Source organism: Lepidothrix coronata, unplaced genomic scaffold (assembly GCF_001604755.1).
Source record: "Lepidothrix coronata isolate B3197 unplaced genomic scaffold, Lepidothrix_coronata-1.0 Scaffold115, whole genome shotgun sequence".
NCBI classification, from domain to species: domain Eukaryota; kingdom Metazoa; phylum Chordata; class Aves; order Passeriformes; family Pipridae; genus Lepidothrix; species Lepidothrix coronata.
Genome location: NW_016690295.1, coordinates 930803 through 956840, shown reverse-complemented (window position 1 = coordinate 956840; position 26038 = coordinate 930803). Strand labels below are relative to the sequence as shown.

Below are 26038 nucleotides of genomic sequence, written 5' to 3'. Positions count from 1 at the left end.
GTAGGGGAGTTTGGGATCTGTGTTTTTCAGCATATGTAGACGTGATCAGACAAGCATGTAAATAGTGAGGATACCAAAGTCTCAGTAATTTCTAAATTTCTAAAGGTTGGAGAAGCCATGACCCCAAATGACAAGTTGATGAAATAGCAAAACATGAGGTAGCCTATACCTAGAGAGACCTACAAAACTACACCTGGTTCATTACTGGGAATTATATTTATATAACTGAGGAGGAAAATTTTGTGGCTAGTTTGCTGAAGTTAACTTGAGGCTTGGTGGCAGTTGAGAAAGCTAACAGTGGTAGGATTTATAAAGGAAGGATTTGAGAGCAAGATGATGTATGGAATGAGACATCATCCGGGCTGCCATGTCATTCCATCTCACAAAGAAAAGAAAAAAAAGGTGAAAATAGAAAAGGACAAGAAGAAATTGAAATATGGAGTTCCTGTCATGTGAGAAGGGGCTTGTATGTGAGACTCATGTTGGCCAATCTAAACCCTCTAAGAAGGAGGTCTGTGGTAGGTCTATACAATCTGTTCACGTTTCTTTGCAGTATGAGAAAGTACAAGTTCAAAACTTTGTTAATTTGTAATTGCTTACATAGCCAGTGCAAGCAATCACTTGGTCACAACCTCTGACACAGCCTATAAGTCATTAAATGTGTTGAAGCTTTTCCAGGCAAAGTCTGGCAAAAGGACTATTCTTGTCCCTCAGTGTTCACAGTCTGACAGTATTTGGAAGTAGGATATTTGGCTACCTCAGTTTTTGTCTGATGTACAACAATGATTTCTATTATAGTTAAAGATAGAAAAAGCAGCACTAAAGGATGGGTTGAGAAAGCCAAGATTTCTAAATGTCACAAAAGATTTTGCGTTTACTGCTTTTTTTGCATCTGAATATAAAAAGATTTAGGGATTGAGTGGGCCACAATCCCTGGAAGTCTGTTTCAAATGTACCCAAGGTTTAACACCCAAAAATTAAGACACTTGAAGTTGCTTAGGGACAAGGTTGTCACTGGAGGTGTGGGGTGTAGACACATGACAGCTTTTAAAAGAACAGAACATAATGCTTTTCTGAGTAACCGTAGACATGCCACTTGCAAAGGACCATATGTTGCATCTTTTACTCATCCTGGTGAATTGCTGGTCACGCATGATTCACTTGAGATAGATTAACTGAGAGTTCTGTGGCAAAAAAATGGTGCAGTGTAATGCTGCCAGAAAAAAAAATAAATCAGGCAAGTGCATAAAAGTAACTAATAAAACCTCGTCCTGGAGATCAATTAAAGTATAAAGTGATTTTTGATGTTTCGGATAGAAAAACATTTTGGAAAGACAAATGGACAAGATAAGCCTGGCAATAGAATAGATAAGCCTGAGAATAGAAAATGCAATCTGGAAATGGAAAATACAGACATAAATTTTGTAGCAACTGTGGAAGGGCGGTAACAAATGTCATCTAAGGCATGAATCTGGTGATGAAGGAGAGGACAACATGCACCAGTGTGCCCCTTGCTCTTGCAGGTTGCTTTTGTGTATAAGTTTCCATTAGGTGTTTTAATGTTCTTGCTGGCTCTGTTGTGTTCCCTTTGCATGAGGTGTTTGCTCATTGCTTCATTCCTCAGTCCAGAAGACAAGATACGGTTCAGTTTTCACCTTGAAACAGTGCCTGCACTCTCTCATTTCTGTATTTCCTATGTTGGCTGATTTCTTCCTTTCAGTGCCAGGTGAATGGTTTTGAAATGATGCAGCCCATGGCTTGGACAGGTTAAAATATGGCTGGACAGCTGGGCCCACAGTGTGATGGTGGAATGGAGTTCTATCCAGCTGGGGCCAGACAGCAGTGATGTTCCCCAGGGCTCAGTGCTGGGGCCAATCCTGTTCAATATCTTTATTGGTCAACTGGATGGGGGGATTGAGGACATCCTCGGTGAGTTTGTGGATGACACTTGGTTGAGTGGGAGTGTTGATCTGCTGGAGGGTAGGAAGCTCTGCAGGGGGATCTGGACAGGCTGGATCAATGGGCTGAGGCCAGTGGTATGAGGTTCCACAAGGCCAGGTGCTGGGTCCTGCATCCCCAGGCATGCTACAGGCTGGGGAAAGAGTGGCTGGAAAGTGGCCCAAAGGAAAAGGCAGGCCCTGGGGGTGCAGGTTGACAGCAACTGAACATGATTCAGTGTGTGCCCAGGTGGCCAAGAAGGCCAATGACATCCTGGCTTGTATAAGGAATGGAGTGGTCAACAGCACCAGGGCAGGGATTGCCATCCCCAGCTCTGCACTGGTGAGGCCACACCTCGAATCCTGTGTCCAGCTCTGGGCCCCTCATTACAAGAAGGACATTGAGGTGCTGGAGTAAGTCCAGAGAAGGACAACAAGGCTGGTGGAGGGTCTGGAGCACAAGTCCTGTGAGGAGAGGCTGAGGGAGCTGGGGGTGTTTGGCCTGGAGAAGAGGAGGCTCAGCAGTGACCTTATCACTCTCTACAACTCCCTGAAAGGAGACTGTAGCCAGGTGGGGCTCAGCCTCTTCTCCCAAGTAACAGCAACAGTACGAGAGGACACAGCCTCATGCTGCAGCAGGGGAGGTTCAGGCTGGACATTGGGAGAAATTTCTTCACGGAAAGGGTTGTTAAGTGTTGGAATGGGCTGCCCACCATTGCTGGAGGTGGCCCTTAGTGTTTGGTCTAGTTGACACGGTGATGATCAAAGGTTGGACCCAATGGTCTTAGAGATCTTTTCCAACCTAAAGGATTCTGTGACTCATAGATGTTAGTCATACAAATGCCACTGCATGTCTGAGTGTTAGACACCACATTGTCTTTCCTCCCTGGGAGGCTGCTGTGTGACAATATGGGGCTGACTTTCCCTGTAGTCGGTGCTTTGCTGAGCAGTCTCTGCCAAGCAGTGAAAAATGAGGAGTCCTAAGTGACCTGAATGAACTGGTGATTCATAAAAATGTCACAAAGGGAGATGTGTTACAGAACGTGTGTAAACTTAAAAGTGGTGATTTTTAAATGAGTGATGGAAAAGATGACAGGGAATAATAGCTAAGGAACAGAGCAGACCCAAAGAAGGCAAGAGAGAGAGTAAGAGTAGCATGGAAGAGAGAAAATGGCAGAGGAATAAAGATGATGATAATGTGTCCCAGCACAACAGGAAAAAGCAGTTTTTTATTTTTCTCTTTTCTTCTTTTACCCACTTTTCATCCATTCAGCTTTTCTCCTATTTTCCTTCCTGTTTTTTTTACATTGAGTTCATGTTCATTATCTTACAACATCCACTTAACAAATCCCTTTCTCCAAAGCCCAGCTCAAAAATATGCAAAGATATCTCTACAATACCCACATATGTCTTTTTATGATTTAATAAAAGTGTTAAGACTGTTTGAAGTTTAGTGAGAGTGGTGACTAGGGACAATAGATGCCAAAGACAATCAGATAACTTCCCTGGGGACTGGACTCATGACTTTTATCTTCAAAATACAGAAAGCTGCCTCTTTTGGGGAGCTAAACCACTAATTTTATAACTTGAACTGTTTGGAAGAGCTCATCTGCAGAAGGGGTAATCTCTGCTTGAGATGGACAGGTCTTGATTTGTGTGTGCAGGCTCAGACATCTGAGCCTCAAAAGAATTACCTACTCAGAGTAATTCAGGCTTTGCTAAATTTATGTGGTCATCTCTCTCCACAATGTAAAATGCTGTGTTGCTTAGTGAGTGCCTTTGGAATTTTTTATCATCCTTCCAAACAAAAGACATGATAACCATGTGTGGGAGAGAAGGAATAATAGAAGAAAATCTCTTCAGACTAGATAATAATGAAGATATCTCCACAAACTAATAGGATTTCAGCTAAGAATCTGAATAGAAGGTGATAAAAATAAAGTTAAAAAGTTAAGCTTTTCCATTGATTTCTAACAAGGTGTAAGAAACCTGTAAGATGGGATGTAAGTATTGTTGATTCTGATGTTTCACTATAGTTTTCTTCAAGGACCCTCTTACAGGTTTTAACCTGCATCAAAATTCACCAATAAAAATGTAGTTCTTAAATGTTTCTCTTCCCTGAACTGTAATGATAGGTAAGAAATATTAATTGAATTGCTTATAGAACGCTTTACAGCCACCACTTACCTTGCATTATTTACTAGGTTATGAGGTTAATATTTACCCAGCACTGTTTGAAATGATATCTTCAGTGTAGTTGTGGGCATATTAAACCCTGTTATACATACACACTTTAAGAAATGTGAAATAACTCTGTGAAACAGAAGTGAAATAATTTGCGTAGCATGACAGCAGAGCAGTATCAGGACAAGGATAAAATCAAGACACCCAGTTTAATGACCTGCACAGTAGATTGTACTGCCTCAAGCTTAAACACCTGAAGTAGAACTCTCAAAAACACCACTGTGATTTAAGAGAACAAATTTCATAGACCTTGTGCTCCCCTATAATTTAAATGTTCAAAAGAGAACCAATTAGGGGTTTTATCACCCAATTTTCTCCCTGACTATAACGTGAGGCTGGTAGCATTTCTATTTTCCTATTGTTCCTTCTCCTGGTTTTGTTCCCTTTTAAATTATAAAACTGGACTGCTTATGTGTTTGTATAATACCTTGCACAGAGGGGTCTCATCTGCATTGTAGTACTATACAATAAATCAAAATGACAAGACCAACCAATTTCTAAAAGGCACACACTTGGATACCTCCAACTTTCTATAAACTCATAAAAGAAGACTTCTAAAGAGACCTGTCCAGAATATTATGAGAGACATGAAAGCAAGCGTATTTTTTTGTGTATCAAAGGATGTGGAGGTTTTGCTGTGAAGTCAAACGGAGTTTTAGCACTTACTTCAGTAAAATCAAGGCTCAAGTGAGGAGACAGGGAATTGCTGTTCTGCCTTTGAGGAGTGCAGATTTGGTGGTAGGAGAATGTGGTTATAAATGAAAATATATTTTAAACATGATCAGAAAATGGGAACAAAGGGCTAATGAACTATTAATAGTTACTGTAATATTACTGTAATAAAAGGTTAATCAATTATATGCTGTTATAAGCAACCCATTAGGCCTATGAGACACATTATCCATCTTTTTCCAAACCCTTATGTCACTTATGGATGTGCTGACAATCATTAGTTACAAGTACTGTTCATATTTGTTTGTAAAAGCAGTCAGTTGTCTGTTAGTACCTTATAAACTTCCATGCTAAATATGACTTAATGCTTCTTACTCATCCCTTACCTGGATTGATTTCAGATAAGTTTTCCTTTAAATTGAGAAATCCAAGGCTAAGTACTGGGTTCTGCCTGAATTACCAGGGCTGAAGAATTTGTATTTTGTGACTGCAGGCAGAGTCTACAAAGATTAAAGCAAGTCTAGGTCGCACTGTTATTAAAGGCACCAGCAATAGCACTTCCTGCTGTTGGTTGCTATCAGATGCAAAGCTGTAACACTGAAGCACAAAGATAGGAAATAGGGAAATAAATGATGCTGTAGACAAACATTCATTGCAGGCCAAGTGGGAAAACAGACTTATGTGATGGAGCTGTACTAGTATATTCTGTCACTGTTCTGTCTTAAACAAAGCTTGTACTTGTTCATTGACTGGTTTTTCTAGCAAACTTCCTTGCATTACTAAAAATATGTTTTCTTAAAATGTAAATGTTTTTCCCATTCAAATACCTTGTGTTATACAGTCGAATTTCCAGGGGAGTTCTCTTGGGCTCACCTTCTTCGGTGTTGCCACTGGAGGAGTACTTTTAAATTGGCCAAAATTTCTGCTAGTTTTCAGAGAGGCTCAGAAGACTGAGAAGGCAGTTTGTTTTTTCAGCTTTGTTGGCAGAGTTTACTGCAGCTTCTATTGCTGCTGGTTTGTATGTGTCTGAGTGTTCATAGTTTTTACTGTTTCTATGAAGTACCAACTGATGGAAAGGAAGAAGCCATCCTGCTTTTGGCAGGATAGTTGCCTGCCTTCTGTCTTGAATACGGGGGTTTGCTTGTAATTAATTTAAAAATAACAACCCCAAACACTAAGACAAACCGTCTACTTTCACTTCTCTGAAGATATTGCAATGTATGTTGTACCCTGCAATGTATTGCAGGGTTTGAATGCTCACATTTATGCTTCAGAGTAGTAATTCCTGGTACCTGCTGTGCTTTCTGGACACGGGGTAACCCTGGCAGTGTGATCATTTGTGGGAGGGTGGCTGCACAGTATGATCCACAGCATTTGATACTCGTGCTTTCAGTGGGTAAGTATTTAAAATTATGTTAGTATGTTAATTAGCAGGTGCCTCGTTGTTTCTAATACTGGTCATGCTGTTTACATTTCTGTCTTGGGACTATTGAAAGAAAACGATGTCATTTAGTACAAAAGTCCCCCCCTCCTTTTTTGTTGTTTTTTTTTTTTTTTTTTTTTTTTTTTTTTTTTTTTTTTTTTTTTTTTTTTTTTTTTTTTCAGGGATGGAAGAGATTCATCTATGCCTCTCTCAAATCAGTGGGATTTCGTACTGAGAGTAATTTGCCTTTTTAGCGTGTTTCCAAAAGTAATGTAAAAGGTGAAGAGAAGAAAGCAGCATGGATATGCTGAACTAAAATGTGAGTTACTGATACTGCCCCTGATACTGAAGCTAATTCTGGATGTACTCTGATAGTGTATCCCCGTGGATACAGGGCGGGGGCGGCGGTGGATGGGTGTACGCCGGTGTGGGTGAGAGCAACAATTAGGTGTTACCGATACAACCTCCCCGGGGAGCGGGCTCGCAAAGGGGCTGAACGACAAACACATCGCGGTGGTGGGTGGGCACTGGGAACCGCGAGCTCCGGTGAGCCCAAGGCGCGTCTCCGGTTTCACCCCTGAGGCAAATGGACGACTCTCGGCGTGACCGTGCATCCATTCCATCCCAGCCATTCCATCCCAGCACCGCCGCAGCTCTCCCGACCGAGCCGCACAGCGTCCGCCTCGCAGCGAGCGGCGGCTGCTGCTTCTGCCTCTCTACGCCGGGAATTCTTCGCAGGAACGGCAGGGAGGGAAGGAGGGGCCCCGCCGCCCCTCCGTGTGTGTGCGAGGAGCAGGTGGGTCCCGCCGCATCCCCGCCCCGCGCCCGCCCCGCATCCCCCGCGCCAGAGCCGCTCCCCATTGGAGCGGGGAGCTGTCAGTCGGCGGCCGAGCGAGCCCCGCTCCCCCGGCTGCTCCCGAGGGCTGAGTCTGGAGCCGCGGCCGGTTGCGATGGGAAGCGGCGTCGGAGGGAACAAAGTTTTCCACGCTCGGGCACTGGGCTGCCGGCGTCCGTGATGCCCGGGGTGGGAGGCGGTGCCTGAAGGCAGCGGGCAGCCGGGCGGCTGGCACGCCTCGCTGTCTGCTGTCGGCACTGCCATCGCAAAGTTTCAGCTATTCTAATGTACTCAAACCCGGGATTCTAATTGTCAGCCCTCCCCGCCCCCACCTCTCCTTCTCGGTAGGCGACAAGTATTTTTTATTCTGTGGATTGGAGAACTTTTCTTGCATGGAAATTTACTGACTTTTGAGTGGTCTCCGTTTCGGGGAGAGGGGGGAAAAGGATTTATTTTCATCGCAGTTTATTTTTCTTTTTTGGATCGCAGGATTTTTTGGAGCTATATGGAGGGATCTCAGGATGGTGTGCACCAGGAAAACCAAAACTTTAGTGTCCACTTGCGTGATTTTGAGTGGAATGACTAACATCGTCTGCCTGCTGTACGTGGGCTGGGTCACCAACTACATTGCCAGTGTTTATGTGAAAGTGCAGGAGCCGATCTCAGAAAAAAAGTTAGAGGAAGACAAAGGGGACACTTTAAGGATTATAGAAAGGCTGGACCATTTGGAAAATGTCATCAAGCAGCACATCCAAGGTACCACCTTACCCCCGCTTGCTCTCCCTCCCTCCCCTCGCTTGCCGAGTGCAGCCTCCATCCCCTCCCGCCGCGTTCGCTGTGTGTGCGTGTGACATCCCTGTCGCGATCGGCAGAGCCATCCCCAGCCCGGAAGAGCCGGAGCCTGCGGAGCGTGTGGGATCCCCGGCGGAGCCCGGCCGGAGGAGCGGCGGGGGCGGGGGGGGGACCTGCCCCACTCCCCTCCCTCCTGCCGGGGCGAGAGGGGCTGCGGGGGCTCGGCCCCGGGCGCTGGGCTCGGCCTGGCGCTGGAATAAACCTCGGCTCCCTGCCTGCCTGTGTCTTGCTAAAGTAGGGGGTCCAAGCGCCCAAGACCCACTTCCCATCTTGCTGTTATCGTAATTTTAATTCATTTTTTCTTTATTTATTATTTTGCTTTTTAGAAATGGGTTGCTGCTACTGGAATTCTTGTTCTCCTCCCCCTTTAAGCCTGACTCTGCTAATCCGTGTTGAGTCTGTGTGCATCTGGGTGTGATGAAGGTTTTCCCTCAGCGCTGGTGTAGTACTGGGAGCCTCTTGGGATTATAACTGGGGCAATCTCTCATTGTGTAATGCCTTTTAATTTGATCTCCTTTTAATGGGTGCTCTGGGAGAAGGGCTGAGTGGGCAAGGAGAGGGGGAGAATATGACTGTTTCCTAGGAGTTTGGGATTTTATATGACTTTTGCTTTACTGGGTTATCTTTAGTGCCTTCCTTGATATTTTCATCATCTGCATGGCATCATTCTCTCAGCCTGCTAAGTGGGTTGGATAGGAAGGAGGCTGAAGGTGTGGATAGGTGAGGGCCCTTGCAAAATCTAGAGGGACCATCTTTCTCTGCTTCTGCATAACCTCCAGTGAATGTTCAAATCCCAATTGTAGTCTCTCCTAAATCTGAAAAGGGAGAGCAGACCATGTGGTGAAGGATATCTGTCACCAGTGCAAAAAATCTCACTCGCTTCCAGCAGCTTTGGCCAACTGGTCTTGTGGGAATAAGGTGGAGCAAGCAGAGTGGCAATTCCCATAAGACTTGGACTTCCCCACTTGTCAATATACATAACTTTGTAGCACTATTAAAGCCCAGCTACTTTTCTGTGACTTGTAGTAATGTGTTTTTAAATATGACATAGCACCATTACTTTTGTATATGCCTTCATTCCTCAGATAGTCTTGTCATGTTGCTTAAATGAGTAAATTTCTTCTGGAGAACGGGTTATAGCAGCTCCTGCAAGTTTAAAGCTCTCTCATGCAGACCTTAAGTTTTTCTCGATTCCTGAAATGGATTTTTAAAAGGAAATGTATTCTTGTCTGTGTGCCAGTGGAGTGCACTGTGGAAGCATGTATGAAGGCAGGGATTTTTCAAAAGGCTCTGGTTAGATATACAACATTAGTTGACTTTCATTATGAGGCTGGAGCATAACTAACTCCTTCAGGTTTGTTGACGTGAAACTCAAATATCCTTATTTATTTTCAAGGAAACTAGCAATGTCCATATTGGCCTTTGGTCAATAGTTCTTCTCAGAGTGATAGGGAAAAGGTATACTTAAATCAGGGGAGAATATAGCATGAATTAAGCCAGAAGGTATTTCCCTCGAATAATGTTTCTTTGAAACTTGAAGAGGATCTTTTAAAATTAATTAAGTGAACAGTTTGGTAATAGATACTAAAATATTAGGGGTAAAAATAAACTTTACAAACTTCTCCTAACTTATTGAAATCACTCTTTAAGATAAATAAATAAAATAAAAATCACAGATCAGTATCCCGGACTGGATTTTCTCTACTTTATTTTAGAAATCATGACAACTGGAGTTCTCAAGGAATTCCTGCGGCAGATACTGCAGAACAGGATGTTATTTTAATCAGATTTTGCTTAGCAGTATGAGATGCTGTGAATTCTGGATCATTGTGCAAAACTCACTGAAATTACTGGAAGAAATATCCTAGGTTTAGCCAGTTTTAGGATGAGCTTGAAGGTCAGCTTTAAGAAGTTATAAGTTCGAGATTTGGTGCCATAAATTGGGTGAACAAACTGCTGTAATGGTTCTTGGCAAGGTTATAAGGGTTATCTGTAGTTTGCTATTAAACTTTTCCTTGGACTACTTCTTTTTTTTTTTCTGTTGGAGAGAGGTCTCAATAGCTCAGATGTTCTGCAATGCTGAACAGGCATGAAATTAGCACGGGTAATGGAATTACATTCCAAAGGATATCCTGAAAATACCAGAGAGATTTAACTGCTGCATTTTACACATGGGGTTACGCTAATATTTCATTTTAATTTGTTTTCTGATTGAATTGTTTGATTAGATGCCATCTGGGAATTCCTTTAGCATATAAATTGCAGTCTTTAAACGTTTCATCAAGTGTCCTGAGAGGAGAAGGAGTAAGACATGCCTTCGTTTAAAACGCTTTCTAAAAGTATGTATTTTTACAGAAAACCATTTTCATGGCAAGAAAAGTGTCAGACTGAAAAGAAATTTCCAGGGTCGTGCACCCATATACTGACTCCTGGGGTAGGCAGCTTGGGGAGGGATTGGCAGCACTGCAGTCTAGCTGAGCAGGAGGGACCACAGAAAGAAGTATCTTGTGGAGCTGGAGCATGATGCTGGACCTTCAGCTGAAGCCTGGGAATCATGAATTTTTGGCTCTTGGCAGGACACGGCTCACAAGATGGTTTTGGTCAAGTGACTTTACCTTTTTACAGTGATGACGACCTGCATGCTTTTCTGTGGCAGTGTGTTGTGGTGATTGTGGTGTTAATTACATCTGAGTGCTCCCCAGAGAATATGAAGAAGATTCTCCTCCCTCTTGCCCCAAATCTTTAGTAGGAAGCATATGCTTTATGCTAGCAGGCAGCCCACTGACAGAAACTTTTGGTTTCCACTTGCTTTTGAGTTTGCAAACAAGATGGTGTATTTTTTGAGATTAATTGTGTGTGAAAGAAACTGAGTGAAAGACCAGATGGATAGCTTTATGCAAAATGCAGTCCTTTTCAGGCCTAACAAAGGTGTGTGGTGCAAGAATTATCTAGTACCATTGAGCTTTATTTCCAGAAAGTATACTTTAGGGTTAATGAGTGTTAAATTAAATATCTGTGGTTCACACCTAGGATTTGAAATCAGTTTTTCTCAATTTCGTTTGAAAAAAACTATGTTCTGTTGAGTTCACAGGGAACATACTGGTTCAAAAAACTCCAAACACTCTCATGTTTTTAAAATCAGTACAAGAGTGCTTCAAACAGATCACAACACATCGTTCATCTTCATAATGCATCATGCATTGGCTCTGTCACCAAAAACTTGCCCTAAATCGTATGGACAGTTGGAACTCAGATGAGGGAGCAGGCTGCCCTTAGTCTGATACTTAGTTTGTAACAGCAAGGAAGTGACAAACAGTTGCAAGAAGGGAGAAACTTGCTGTTTTCTGCAGCCTCGCTTTAGGCCATCATAGGTGGCGAGTTGAGCTTTTTCCTTGAAAAGCTAAACTGCAGTTAAGCTGTTATCACTTAAAACACCTCATTCACGCCCTCCTGTCTGTCTTGTTATGCAATGTCATTGCGGTATTTTTCAGCCTCCCTAGTTTTAATCAGATGATATTTCAATTTCGACATTATTTTGAAAGATTGTGGACTGGGAAGTCTGTGAAGTGAGTTTGCTTCTTCGCCCTCCCCATTCTTATTCACACCCTCACCCCCACCTCCTTTGGACCTAACAGAATTATTAAATTACATGCAGTTAAGACACGGAGTAGATCTAAGTTAAAGTTGTAACACACAGTTCATTTCTGGACCAGCTGAATTCTTATTTAGGATCAATGGATGGTTACAAAGATATCTGTGTTGTACTAGGACTTTGGTCCTTCATCTTTGCAAGCTGCTGTTTCATCAATGCTGTTTTCATCAATGAAATATCAGGCACTGTGTGGACTTATTTGGGAAAATTTGTGAGAAAGCAGTAGTATGTGTTATTTCTCAACCTGCTGCTTAGAATGATTTACTCTGTGGATTTACTTGAGCTAATATTAGGTATCCCACGGTTGCATATCTGATCACCCTCTGGTCAACTGGGGGAGGGAGAGACCTCCAGTGTGTGATTCATTCATTCCCTGCATCTTGGACAGGTGTTAGGGTGAAATGATTTCTTTTCAGCAATTGCATATTTTGGGTTTGGGAACTAAGTCAATCCACATTCTTAATTTTAGCCATGGAAAGATTTTAAGAATATAGCAATGTAAATTCTAGGTTTAAAAATTTTAGCCATGTAAAGGTTTGGGTAAGTAAATTCTGTGTTTGTTACTTACCTTTTAGTTCTTGATCTCAAACACAAAGAAGAATGTCTTTTGCTGTGCCTCGCTTGTGCTGGGTTCCATAAAGTCAGCTCACCAGGACTGAAATGGCCACTCCACAATGACTCTTGCTCTTGTGGTACTTTCCTTTCGGGAATAATTAATTGTTAAATCCCCCCGGTTTATTTCCCTCAAGCTCAAAAGCAATTAGGAATGTTTATCACTTGCTGCAGTGTATTTATTCTGCTGAGAAAGGAAGGAGCACAAGACAGCAGCCCTGAGAACACACAGCTCTTGCTCCACAACAGAGGGTTCTACATTCCCCATCTCTGTACAAGCAGAGAGACCTGCTCTCCCAATGTAACTAATTGCAAGAGAAGCAACTACTTGCACATGTAAGACATTCAGGATTAATCCCATTATATTTTCTCTTTAGGCTGTGACTTCTCAAGTCATTCTAGATTGCTGCATGTCGGTGCAGATTAATTTGAATTTAACTTTCATGTTTTTCCATGCTTAGGAATGGATGCACAAAAAAACCCCCCTTAATATAGTGATTTCAGCTGTAAATTTTCAAGTAGTGCTGGAGGTACAGGTATTTCAAGGACCATCTACTAAAAACTTAATGTTGTTGATTATGTTGACTACAACTTGATCATTACAATTATGAAAGTTAACTTTTACGTGTTTTTAATATCTTTAGTTCTCTTCTAATTGCCTTTTTGATGGTTCTTCCACTGAGGATTTATGTTACTAGGGTTAGGATGCAGTGGCCAAAACTGAGGAGTGGTAGTTTGGCCATATTATGGTAACTATATTTTGTTTCTGGATATTGAATGATTCTTTTAGTGATTAAAGTTGGGTTTTTTTTCAGAATGAGTTGTTGTTGTTGTTGTTTTTTCCTGATTGTCAGCGAGATTGCTCTATTAATTCCTCAGGTGTATACAATGGGAATGGCATGACAGGTTTATTTGAGATCTTTTCTTTTGACAGGAACAGGAAAAGTTTTATTTGGCTAAAAAGTCACAGTGAATAGTAGCTTTATAGTTAGGAAGGGGATTGATCTGTGTTCTGTTTCCTTCAATCAAGACATTTTTTGTAGTTCACATGAAAGTCTTCAACCCAAATTTAAAAAATTAATCAGGAGCAGAGGCTGGAAGCTCAGACTTCCATGCCCTCCACAAGTTCTCTTATTGCTAAGCTAGAAAACTTTGCCTTTTCTCTGGAAAAGTTCATTTCTGTTGACGTTTGTTATCTCTGCATAATGGCACAGCTTCAGTGGAAAGGGTGTGTGCTGCAGTCTGTGAGCAGGTGAAGTAGAGGCTGTGCAGGGATGGGCAGTGCTGCTCTGCTTAAGGTTCTGGACTCAGCTCAGTAATTCATTTGTGCTGGCCTGGGTGTCACTTTGGAGAACGTTGCTCAGGTTGGCACAAGGAGCCTGAAGCCATGCAGAGATTCCAGCTGAGCTCTTGTGACTTTCTGTTACCTTGTTATGCCCATTTTAGTACTAACAAGTGATTTTATCTACATGACCAAAATATAGATAAATACATGTGAAAAGTAACACAAAGCAAGCCCTGTGCATAGCTGGTGGGAATTGTGTATAATGTGTGAGATCAGCTTGGTCCTGGTGTCATGCTCTCTGATGGCAATATCAGCCTCAGGAGTCAAATCTTTGACTTGGGTGTAGCATGGCCTGGGGTTGATTGTGGTCTGACAATTAACTGTTGTGCGTGCAAGGGCAGGCAGGGAGAGCAGCAGGTGTGACTTCTCTCAGGGCCTAAAATGCAAAACTGGACCTGCAAGTTCAGACTTACTGCTATATTGTAGAAAGAGACTGCAACCACTTGTTTACCACTGAAAGGTTGAAGTTGTCTCCTGTCTCTACCAGACATTGCTCCCTTGCCTGTGACAAGCTCCTGAAGCAGTTGACTCTAATTCTGTGTTCAATAGAAAGGTCTCATCAGCATTATGCTGTGGATGCATGCATAAGCTGAGGTATGATGGGATAAGATGATATTATCCACCTGAATGTTAGAGGCGTTATGTGTAAAGAAAATCTACACTGGTTTAACAAAGCAAATATTTGGCAATGGCAGTTGTGAAAATGGCTTAGCTGCCTCCTGAGGATGCTGGGGAATCCTTGGTTGTCATTAGAACAGCCCAGGAACCTGATCATGAGCTGTTAATATATGGAATGTGGCAAGGGACACAATGGGACATGAATCCTCTTTAGCTGGCTAATGGCTGTCCCCATTTTTACAGCCATAAGACTGTCATTAGCCATGCCTGGCCTGGAGATCAGAGACTGGGCTCAGTACAGTGTGCTGTGGAGTCCTGGGATTGTTCTTGAGTCCAGAGCAGATACTGACAATTACTGAAGGAATTTACTGGTCCACAGTTAATGATATAAAATGTCTGTCTAATGTGAAAGTGAAATCTAACCATATATTGTGTTGTACCTCCTCTGAAATGAATCCTTTTTCATTTGTCTGCCGTGTTATTTTCCTTTTAATTCTTCTTTTTTTTTCTTTTTTTCCTTTTTTTTTTTTTTAATTTAAAAATGTCTTCTAATCTTCCTTATTTTGTTCCACGAGCCATATGATGGTCAAAGTCCAATGGCACTCCCATCCTCTGTGGAGGTATCTTTCTGTGCAGCCCTTGGCCTTCCAGTCTAGCCTCTTTAGAAAGTTCTGGGCTCCTTAATTTTAGGAACTTAATGAACAGCTCAGTAAGAGGCTGTTTGGTGGGACAGTGTGGACAGATACACTAAATAGACGCTGAAATTCTCAGGTACCTGAACCTTAATGCTCTGACTTCATGCTGCTGTTACCTCTACCTAAATCTATCCTTACTACAGTTGTGCAGTGCACGTGTTCTCTGTGCAACAACATCGTTTCTGTTTTCTCCATAAATTTGCTCTGCTCAACTGGTGTTTTGTAACCAAGGCGCTATTTTTAGCATGTTATCCTGAGTTTCCTGAGGGAAAGGCAGAAAAGTTTAGGAGCTGAAGCCCTGATGGTAATTATTACAGCTCTCCAGCATCTCCTTTACTTGGCTTTGAAAATTAGCAAATGAGGATATTCTAATTTCTTTTTTTAGAACATGAAGATGGAGGGTCCAAGTTGCTACCTTGAAGTGCTCTGCCTTTAAAATGCCAGAATGTGTCTTCTCAAGTCTGTGATGGATTCTTACTTATATTCACTACTTAAACTGGATGATTTTTAAAATTCAGTATTTCTCTGACAGCACCACTGTGGCAGGTAGCTGAAATCCCAGCTGTCTTGTGACCAGTGCCATACAAATGTGTAGTGGAACCCTTGACTCGGAGCTCTTTTGTGAATAAGGTCTGCGGGAGCTGGGCAGAGGAGAGGGATATAGAGAATTGACATGGCCAAATTTATACAGACTGTTGGTGGCAGGTTTGACTCACTGCTGGAGCTGCTCAGATGAATCAGACAGAAGGTCTTTCCTCCTGTTAGTAACAGCCCAGAGAGCGTGTGAATCCCGCAGCAGCCAAATGGTGCAGAGTGGTGCAGTAGCCACATCTGCTCTCCTACCGTAGATCTTGTCAGACCCCACTGACACAAATTTGAGACTGACACGAGCCCTGAAAGAACAGATCAGATACCTCTCCCAACATGCATGTTGTAACTGGCACATCTTAAATACCACATAATTGCCCAATTCTCTGCTTGTGCCTTGAAAATTCGTGAGCTCGGTGACCTTGTGTCAGGAGAATCGAGTCAGTGGTGGTATGGAAATCCTATTGTAGTTTTGGTTTTGACGTTTCCTATCTCCTAAATCAATTTTAAATGTATTTTAAATGTGAATGTTTGAATTTTCCTTTTATTAGAGCTGTCAGAGGTGATCTCTGAGACAATAGGATTTCTATAAGCAGCTTTCTGAAGAGTATAAGAAAAAGATAGTATTTCTGTTGTTTTTTTTTTCTTCATAGATAAATGATCATTCCAGTCTTCATTTTAGGGAGATAATATAGATTTTTAGACTGTGTTACTTGCCCATAAGTAATCTGGATCTAGCTAAAGATATCTTTCATGAATCATCCAACTAATGCAGAGAATTACCTGTCCCTGCTTTCATGGTGGATTCAAATTCCTTTGAAGCTTTCCTTTCTGCATCAAGCCATGACTTGCCAGAGGCTTTGCAAGAAGGTTTGGCATGCTGTAGGTAAAAGAAAAACTCACAGAAACTTTTCAAGCCCAGCAGACTCAGTGAGTCTGTACTCATCCATTACAGGATTATCATTGCAATGAAGTTATGGTTGGAGAAAATGCCTTTTGGGATTTCTCTGTGCACAGAATAAATAGGGCTTGCAGAACAGAGCACAGAATAGATTTTAAAATAACTTTGTTCTATATATTTGCCTTTCTGTGAGGTATTTGTAATTTTACCAGCTGTATGTTGAATGATTACGTGATGCCAGCCTTTGCCTCTGCTCCTCGGGCTAACAGGAATATTTTAAGTTGCTCAAGCAAAGGGTGTGGGAGTAGTATGTCGTAATTTCTATGGAATTTCTGATTAGAAGACACACTCACTTCATGTGTAACAGTTTGGAGGACGAGGAGGGTCAGGAAGGAGAAAAGTATAGGAAAAACTACAGGCTGCCCAAGAATACCTGAATGTTTTATCCTTTCTTAGTTAATATGAAACTGCAGTTATTGAGTGGAAACTATGGAGTTTCCACTAGTGTAATTGAAACTGGTGCTATTGAATTTCCATGGAGTGGAAAAAAGTGATGCACCATTTTTGATTCTCTCCTGAAAGCCTTTTTTGCTTTCTTGTCACTCTCAAATCCAGTTTAACATCTAGTAAATTACTACAAATATTTGCTTGCTAATTAAAACCAACTCAAGTATTCAGAAATTGAAGACTTAAATCTATTTGACTTAGTTTATATGGATCTTCTAAAACATGTGTGGTGTTTTTAATGAAGTAAAAAATATTTTGCTTGCATACAATCAGAATATCACAAGCAAGATACTGGTCCCGGAACCAAAATTGTATTGGCATTGGTCTCCAATATTATTGTGTGTTCTTATTTTGATCCTGTTTTTCCAGAGGCAGTAGAATTAGTACTGTGTGACTTTACAACATGATGTCAGCCATAAAGGATTATGACATCATTAAACTTAGATGTAACTGAATTAGATATTTCAAGCTTGTGTTTAGCTAATATTTTCACATGGTTGTAAAAGCTGTGTGAATTTAAAATTAATTTGAAACTGTTAGATATAAGACAAACAAACCAACAATAAAAAAAGTCTCCCTCAAGTTCCAAAGAGATGTATAAAGCTGTACATGACACCAAGAAGACTGGTGAATTTAGACACTGAAAGTAGCAAGACCAGGAAAAGAAGTAGCAAAGTGACAACAAAAGACTTATGTTTGAATACATTGTTCCCACTTGAAGCTTTCATTTCTCCAAACCCAGGCGTTGTAACAGGAATGCTTTTGGTACAGAAACTTTTTAATCTCATTGATTTATTGCTGTACTTAATATAAATGCAATTCTATAAACACACGTGAGTTTTCCACATAGCTTATGTCTTTCTTACATAAAAATAATTTAAAAGCATCTTCTGCTACTCTCATTTAAGTGCTGAGAAAAATTTTGCAAGAAAAAGGATATGTAAATATATATACAAATATTTAATATATAAAAAATATCCTCTCTATATCACTCTATAAATGTATGTACATGCTTTTAATGGTTAAACTAAGGATCTCTGTGTCTTGTCTTGAAGGTGGGAAGGGGCTTTACCATTCCCTGATGTAGACTGACACGGAAGAATTTGTAAATGATAATGCAAGTGCTGAAGCAAGAGTTTGATTAGAGCAAGTGTGAGTGTGTTTGCATAACATCTCAGTGTGGTGGCACCAGGAACAGGCTCCTGCAGCCTGGAAATGCAAAGGACAGAAGTATTGCCTGAAGTGTGTTAGAATCAGGCTTTCAGGCAGTCGTTAGTGCTCTCTGTGGTAATTGAGTAATAGCTGGTGGCCAGAGTGAACCCTGCACATTTTGTCACTTATTAGTGGAGGCTGTTTTCCAGATGATTGACTGCTGCAGGAGCAGGTGGAATGCTGGGCCACGGAAAGGGTTGGGAGCCACACTATTGATTTCTCATTTGAAGAAATAAGCAAAAGGTAAAGCTTTTTATGTTGTAACTCCTTTTTCTTCAGGGTAGATTTTTAACCTCTCAACCCTGGTTTCTCTTTCTTCATAATTTAGCTACTGTTGGAGAATTTCTAAATTTTTGATGGAGTAAAATTCCTTGTTATGGGGAAACCTGGAGACAAACACATAAAAGGAAATTCAGTGTTGTAATGTGGGAAACATTCCTAATCTCCTTGCAGTAACAACATGTCAATATGTTTTTGTCTGCTTGACAATGTGTAGGAAATGCCTTTGATTTTGTGAAATTGTACGTAATTTCTCAACATTGCTTTTGATTCTATTGATTAAAGCTTTTCTGCCTTGCCTAGAGATATTAAATAGCAAATCGTCTGCTAAAAATGGATTGGCAACATTCCTGAAAATTAACATTAAAAAAATAAAAAGTTTAGTCTAAATATATTTCAAAGACTGTTTCTATTTGTGTTCTGAGACAAAGAGGAAAAGAAAAGCTTCTCTTATAGTGTGGCAAAAGGTTGCAATATTTGGTGAAATACCAATATTATTTTCACCCTATGGAGAGAGAAAGATGTTGACTGTGGCAAAACAGCAGAGGTACCAGATGATGTAGTGTCAAAGTATCACTACAAACACAGTCCCACGTGGCTGTGAGTTTACCACCTGTATCTGTTTTACAGGGATTGATGGATAATCAGCCATTCAGCCCAAAGTCCCCTCTGTGTGGCTGTCAGCAGTGAATTACACTGACCACAGTCACTGACTGAGTGGATTTAAGTGCAGGTTACAGAGTAATCCCCAAGCCCCAAGTTTTGCCAATATCGTGAGGTGGTAAATGTGAAACTGGTGTGAGCGTGAAGAGTGATATTTTTTTAATTATGCCTTCTTATACTCACCAGTGACTTTCTGACTACACTTTAACACAAAGACCTTTGTGTGAGCAGCTTTTGGGGTCTCAGTGGCTGTGCTGAAGTTGAGAATATGCTTACAGGAATAAGAACTCTCAGTATGTTTGCAAGTGTTGGGTCAACAACCACAGGGAATAAATTTCTTGACGGGTTAAGACAAAAACTTTTACATTTAGCCTGGCTTGGTTTTGCCAGGTGAGAATGCCATGTCACTTCCTTAAAAAAGTCAATTAGCTGCCCTAGGGAAAGATGGAACAGAGAAGGGTTGCTCGATACTATGTGTGTTGGTACAGATTCAGTGGAAGGTAATTCTGGATATTTGCTTCTCCAGCAACTGGATTATCATTTTAACTGTCCAGTTAAGACAAACCTTAAGTAGTAAAGTCATCTATGCAGGCACTGTGCATTTACACTCTGTCTGCTACTAAAATAGAAGTGTGAGGTCTCTATTTGAAAGCGAGAACATGGAAGTCCTGGTAGTGGCTGTTCTGCCTTGAGGTTTTTCCTTACATTAAATTATTATTTATTTTTTTTTTTTAGACTACGTTCTTCCCACAGAAAAAATGTAATAGAAGGGCCTTGGATGGAGTTCTCAGTCAGCATGAACGTACTCAAAGTTCTCACTCTAAAATCTTATCTCTGCTGGACTCCCATAAATTGCTGTCATTGCCATGCTGCAGTAGTTCGTACATCTGAGGTATTGTGGGGCTTGGAAGGGAGAGGAATGATCTGTGCAGAACAGTATAAAAAGCGGTAATGCTTTTCCTCTGTCCCCTCTGCTGCGCCAGAATTCTGCCCTGGATACCCACAGGCCAGGTCGGGGTTGGGAAGGGTGGCTCTTCCTCACCTCACATCGCTGGAGTTACTTTTTTCCCTTCCCCATGTCAGCAACCGGGTCTGAAGCATAAAGATGGGGAAGGAAAGGAAGAATTAAAGTATTCACAAGTATAAAAGATAATGTAATTATTACAGGAGTTATGTAAAATGCTGTGACAAATTACAGGCAATGGCAAATACTTAACAGTGTGTTCTCTGCTGCCTGTCTATTTTTAAAACTTGTGCTGAGCTAGCACCCAGCCAGCCAGGCTGCTCTTGCATGTCAGTGTGCACCACGTAATTGTCTGGCTGTTCATACAGTGAATGTGGTGCAGAGAATGTCAGTGTTTTAGCCACAGTGACAAATTGTGACAGTGCAAGGTATGACAGGAAAAAAAAAAGATAAAACAACAATGTCGGATGTAGCAGTTCAGCTTTGCTACATTCAGCTAATAAAAAAGTATAATTTTACTTAAAAAAATTAATTTTTAACTTATCTCTTTTGCTCTCTGTTTAATATTCACGCTATAAATTTATTAAGAGTGACTTTGAATTTGCCTTTCTGCTACTTGATGAGAACAGATGTTGTTTTCTCCCAACTTCTCGACACCTGGAACTGTCAAAATTCCCCAAGCTCATTCAATTATCATCCAACAAGCAGGGTTTATTTGAGCAATTTACCTAGAAGGGCCAATTCATCACAAAGTGGGGAAAGGATACCCTCTTCACTGATATTGAAACAAACTCAAGAAGCCCTGTTTATTTCATTAGAATGAGTAGCTGTGTCTTTTACATTAAAAAAAAATAAAAACGAAAAGGCAATTTTCTGAAGTCATACTCGTGCCCTTCTTTTCTGTACCTGAAGTGTAGGGAGCTCAATAATTTTCTCAAGACTAAAATTTGAACATGATAAACTGTAATTTTTAGTTGTTTCTTAGGGAGGAAGATAAAAGAAGCCCAAATGCTTCTTCTTTGTAGGGAGTTTCTTCTGACTGGACTGCACACCCTTATGGGGAAGCCTTACATACCTCTTAAGTGGATAAAATAAGTATCAGTTGCAATAGTTACCTGTAGGATAATTGGCACCTGTGTTTTGGCCACATTCCTTTTCCCAGCACTGAGCAGGATGTGTGTTTTTAAGATGTCTCATATCGAACAGTGTTTTTGTTTTAACTTGCCTTAGCAGCTCCAAACCCCAAACATAAACTAAAATGGGTAGTGATACAGACAAGGTTGCCGTCAAACAATTAGAGTTTGGTTGAAAATTTAATAGTTTAAAATACTGCAGCAGTGCCATGTGGCAGGATGTGCTTATGGCCCAGTGAAGAGCATGACTTCCTTTTTCTTTTTTTCTTCTTTTTTTTTCCCATTTTGCCAAACTCAGCTAATATCTTACTTTGTTTTCTAAGAGTGGGTTTCTTTACCCCTATATTAACCTTACTATATAAACACATGAACCTGTCTCATAATAAGTTAGGAGTTTTCAGCTGGAGGACTTTGGGAACTTACAGATAAAAGTGGTTAGGAAAAGATAAGTTCAGTCATGGGGTGTCTGTTACAAATGTGTAGGAGTTCCCATGCTGCCTGCCTCTTTGAAAGAGATTTTTGAAAATCGACTAAGTGACTGCTAAAAGGGTATGCTAAACTAGGTAATTAGCCAAGTTTCAATGAGCGCTTATAATGCAAAATAGCGTAAGTGGGAATGAAATTTCATTTTTCTCCATCAACTTGATCCACTTTACTAAAAAATCCCCAGAAGCTGAGGTTAGTCTCCTTATGTTCTTGTTATAACTCATTTTCCAAAAGTCTGGAAGCATCCTGTTTGTCCAACATGCTTCCTTTCTACTTCTTGAAGAATGCCATTCTTTGAATGCCTTGGTCTTGAAGCCCCGTGTAGACCTCTTGTAACAAAGGCTCCAAGGTCTGAATGCAGGCTGTTTTCCCAGTCGATCAGTGTATGCAACTTCTTGAATGAGTTTGTTTGTTTATATGTACGTTTTAAATTGGCTCTTGATTGTCTTGACATGTTTTAGGCACTGCCTTTTACCTGACACAAAAAGCGCAGTCAAATCAGTAGACAGTGGGAGTAAAAACCTACCAATTAGAAATGATGACAAAATGCACGGCTGTCAGAGAAACAGGCTTTCAGTATGATTTTAAAAAAACCCTTGTAATTCCCATTTCTGTAGGTCTCTTCGATATGTTTTGAAATTTTTTTTGTCAAGGGAGGGACTGCGAAGCCTCAACCACTTAACATCTTTTAATGTGTGTTACCTTTCTGAGGGCAAAAAGAAGTTCTCTTAAATTGCTTAAGGCAATACCTCAGAGTTTTCCCACCTGTGTTACTGGTGGTACAATTCAGATGAGTGAGACACTGATAGTTACACCCTTTGCAGTGCTATTCTTCCCTATCCTAGGCATGTGTATGTGAATATACTGATAGATAGTCCATTGGAGGTAAAAGACCATCTAATACAAATTCTGAGGAATTCACACAATAGATTTTTGGTTAGTATGTAATAGCTTAAAATTATTACCAGTAATGTTGGCATTAAAAGGAGGAATCAAATACATACTAGGTTATGACATGAACTTTCCATTTTTTTACTTCTGGATCTGAATTAGTAAGAAAGCACTCGGTCTACCTTTCTTGTAACTTTGAAATCTAGTAGTCAAATTATGTAACCAGAGGTTTAAAATCTTGGAAATAACTATATCCATATGAGTCTCCCACAGGTAATAGAGGGAGACACTCTAGGTACTCTCCTTGTGCAAATTGAAAACCTGCATTTATTAATATTTGCCATCAGAGAATGTACATGGAAAAGAACACTCACCTGCTCCCAATAATTTCCTAAACATTGCAAAATCTTCAAAAGAGCTCATGTAATCCCAGAAATAAGTCCAGAGGAAAACTGGCATTATCTGCTCTTGTGCTCAGGGATCTCATTTATTTAATCATGTCCTAGGCACTTCCTAAGCTCTTGGAAGAATTCCTGGGCAGAAATGGGACTATTCATTCTCCTAATATGACTGCAGTGTCCTGCTCTGTAGTGCAGCATCTTTGCTGTTTTCATCAGCTGAGCTGAGTTCTGATTGCAGATGGCCAAAAAACTGGGACACAGCAAAATTAGCAGCAGTATTAATAAATGAGACAGGCAGTGTCCTATGTTATTTTCATATATTGTGCAGAACAGCCTCGGAGCTGACTGTCCATTTTGCTCAGCTTGAAGGGATCATATGATCTTTCAAAAGTTGTGACTGGGAAGTGCAGTGGAGGTTAGATTTGAGCACCTCTGGGAGTGAGACAGCGAAATATTAGGCTGGTAGAATGAATAATTTTATGCAGAAGCTGTTGTGAAGCCCTCGTGAATGTTTATATGTGTGAGTATCTGTCTATATGTAATAACTGTGTAAAAACATACATCTAACAGATAGCAAACTTCAAAAGACTTACTTTGGAAAAAAATCTTTGTTCAGTGCAAAATTCTTTATAAAACATGATTTGCTGTAGGAATGTGTAGATGTATCACTTTAGAAGGTAGAACAGCTACCATAATAATTAGGTACCTTATTTTTTTTGTGTCTTGCGAAGCTTCACGTTGTGGTCCTAGGTGGGCACGATAGATGAAATTTTCAATGTTTGAATTCACAGAGGATAATTTCTTTCACTATCTGAAGATTTTTCTTATTTACTCAGTGTGTATGATACCCTCCTATGAGAAGTTAGCATTTGATAGCTGAGGATGCCATTTTGGCACCCTTCAGAGCACTAACTTCACCACTTAAGTTAGCCATTTGATTTTTACATAATCATTTGCTGTTCTACAGAAACCTCAGCTTGAAAACAAATCTTCAGTAATGTTCTTTGCCACTGAGCAGAGGAAAGTAAGAATGTCAGTAAGATTAACTTAAGGTCAAGCTGCAGTTAAGGATTTTGGGGTACAATTCTCTGCCATCTATGTTTTCTAATTCTTCTTAATTCAAGGTCAGCTTTACAGGACCTAAAAGTATTCTCAGTGTAGTCAACATTGTCTTTACTCTATATTGAGGAGCATATGCAGGCTCCTGAGCCAGTCTGGAGGGCAACTATAACATCTACGGGGATTTGCAGTTCTCAGTTTGCAGAAAGCTCTTCCAGATTTCCGTTTGGGCCTCCACAGCCATCAGAGCAGGATCATTATTGCAGGATCATTAGCTAACTGCTAATGGAGTGATAAGTTACAGGAAAGATGGGTTTCTGGTGAAAGCCTGCCACTTTGAATAACTGGGATCTAGAGTAATTCTTTCAATTAATGGTCCTGCCTCCTTTTGATATGACTGGTGGCTGTTCTACCAGCAGGTGGGGATGATTTTTCTTCCCTTCTGGCACAGGTGACACGTTGAGCTCACCGAGCTGATTAATATCCCTAAACAAAGGCTTCAGTGTTTACTGTTCTAGAAGGAGGCTTGTCAAATTCAATCAGTCATTATATTTACATGGCAAATTGTGTTTGGGATCTATTGTAATCAGCTTGTGTATGAATATTTTTTTTCTGAAACAAAGCACAGAATCTTGACACTCTTTGGGACTTTCTGCAATGAACAGAATTGCTGAAAGAATGTTTGCAGGAGGAAGATAAGTGCTGTTACATTTTTAATAAGTGCATTTTTTTGCTTCCATAATGGAAATTCTTTTGCTATTTTTGTTAGAAACCTTGTTTGTCAGAGGACATACTTATCTCCTCTTGTTTGTGCTCAAATTATCTGTTAATTGCTTTGGTAAAATGCCAGTTGACCTTGTGACACGTGGGCACGTTTGGACTGGGGCCCTTGTGGTGTTCATTTCTGTCACCAGTTTGGATGAAGTTCTTTTTCTTGCTTTGCGTTTCACAAGGAATACCACCTTATACCTTTAAATTAGTAAATAAGAAATAAAGATGTGCAAGGAAGGTGCTGTGTTTCTTCTGCAGAACAACTTTTTATGGTACAGAGGTAGTTTCAGTCGACCTGTTTGAAATTGTGTGCTATTTCAAGGTGGCAAAGCAGGCACATTTGCAGGGTTACCATGTCCTGTTCAGGAAAAAAGAAATAAAATTGTGCAGTTTGGCCTAGCAAGAGAAGCTCTTGATAGTCTATCAGTTTCTGGTACTGTCAACTCTGCTACTTTGTATTACCTTGGCAAAATTTCAGCTAGCAGGCTTTTGTAGAGTTATGAATTGTCTTGACAGTGCCTGAAACTTCTAAAAAAATCTTATTTCATTTGCTCAATACAGTCTGGTTGCTTTGTAAAGCATATATTTTCTATGTTTTTCTGTAATTTGATTTAATGCTGTAGCAAATGTTTTCTACCTTGTTAGGAGAACTTTCTCAAATGAAATCTGAAAAATCATTGTAAAAGCAACAAAGCTATTAAGAATTGTAGCAGTACTATAAGTGAACAAGAATTCGTGTTCATTATGGTGAGCTGATACTTCCACAGTAAAATCCATTTTAATTCATGCCTTAGGAAGAACTGCCTAGCAACTTAATGACAGAAGGCAATTGTTTTTCTTTTAAAATTTCATTTTCATTAAATTCTTTACACATGGATCACAAAAAAAACCAAAAAACAAACACAAAACAAACCACCAAAAAAACCAAACAATCAAAGAAAAAACCCAAAACTCCAACCCTCCCCCCCCCCCCCGAAAATACCCAAACCAATACAAACACTTAAATCTTTTGTTAGAAGAACAGAAAGAAAATTCTGGTAAGTTACAAGGAATATTTTGTAAATGACTACAAGCTTTAAACATAACACTGTAAGGAACTGCAGTTTAAAAATTCTTGAGTATAGCATTTATTTGCTATAGTAATGACAGATATGAGGGATGTAAATAGAAATTTCTTTGTGTGAATACATAACCTCTGAAACCCACGTTTGCCAATTTTTTTCGGGATGTCTGATTTTAATGCATATTATCGATTGTTTTTTCAACCCGGAATCCCTGTTTAATTATTAATACATCTC

The 26038-nt window shown here is 40.5% G+C and overlaps 1 protein-coding gene across 4 annotated transcripts in view; it reads left to right on the top strand.

The window, feature by feature from the left end:
- Positions 1-6183: 6183 nt before the first annotated feature.
- GALNT18 (polypeptide N-acetylgalactosaminyltransferase 18) overlaps positions 6184-26038 on the top strand; it is a 228079-nt gene continuing 208224 nt past the window's right edge. For 2 of the 4 annotated variants that reach the window (XM_017824982.1, XM_017824979.1), the window contains exons 1-2: positions 6459-6595; positions 7601-7867. In XM_017824982.1, coding sequence (XP_017680471.1) covers positions 7633-7867 — 235 coding nt within the window. In that variant the 5' untranslated portion in view covers positions 6459-6595; positions 7601-7632. Of the gene's footprint in view, positions 6250-6458; positions 6596-7233; positions 7456-7600; positions 7868-26038 lie in introns of those variants that run through there. The other 2 variants (XM_017824981.1, XM_017824980.1) reach the window with 2 other exon arrangements.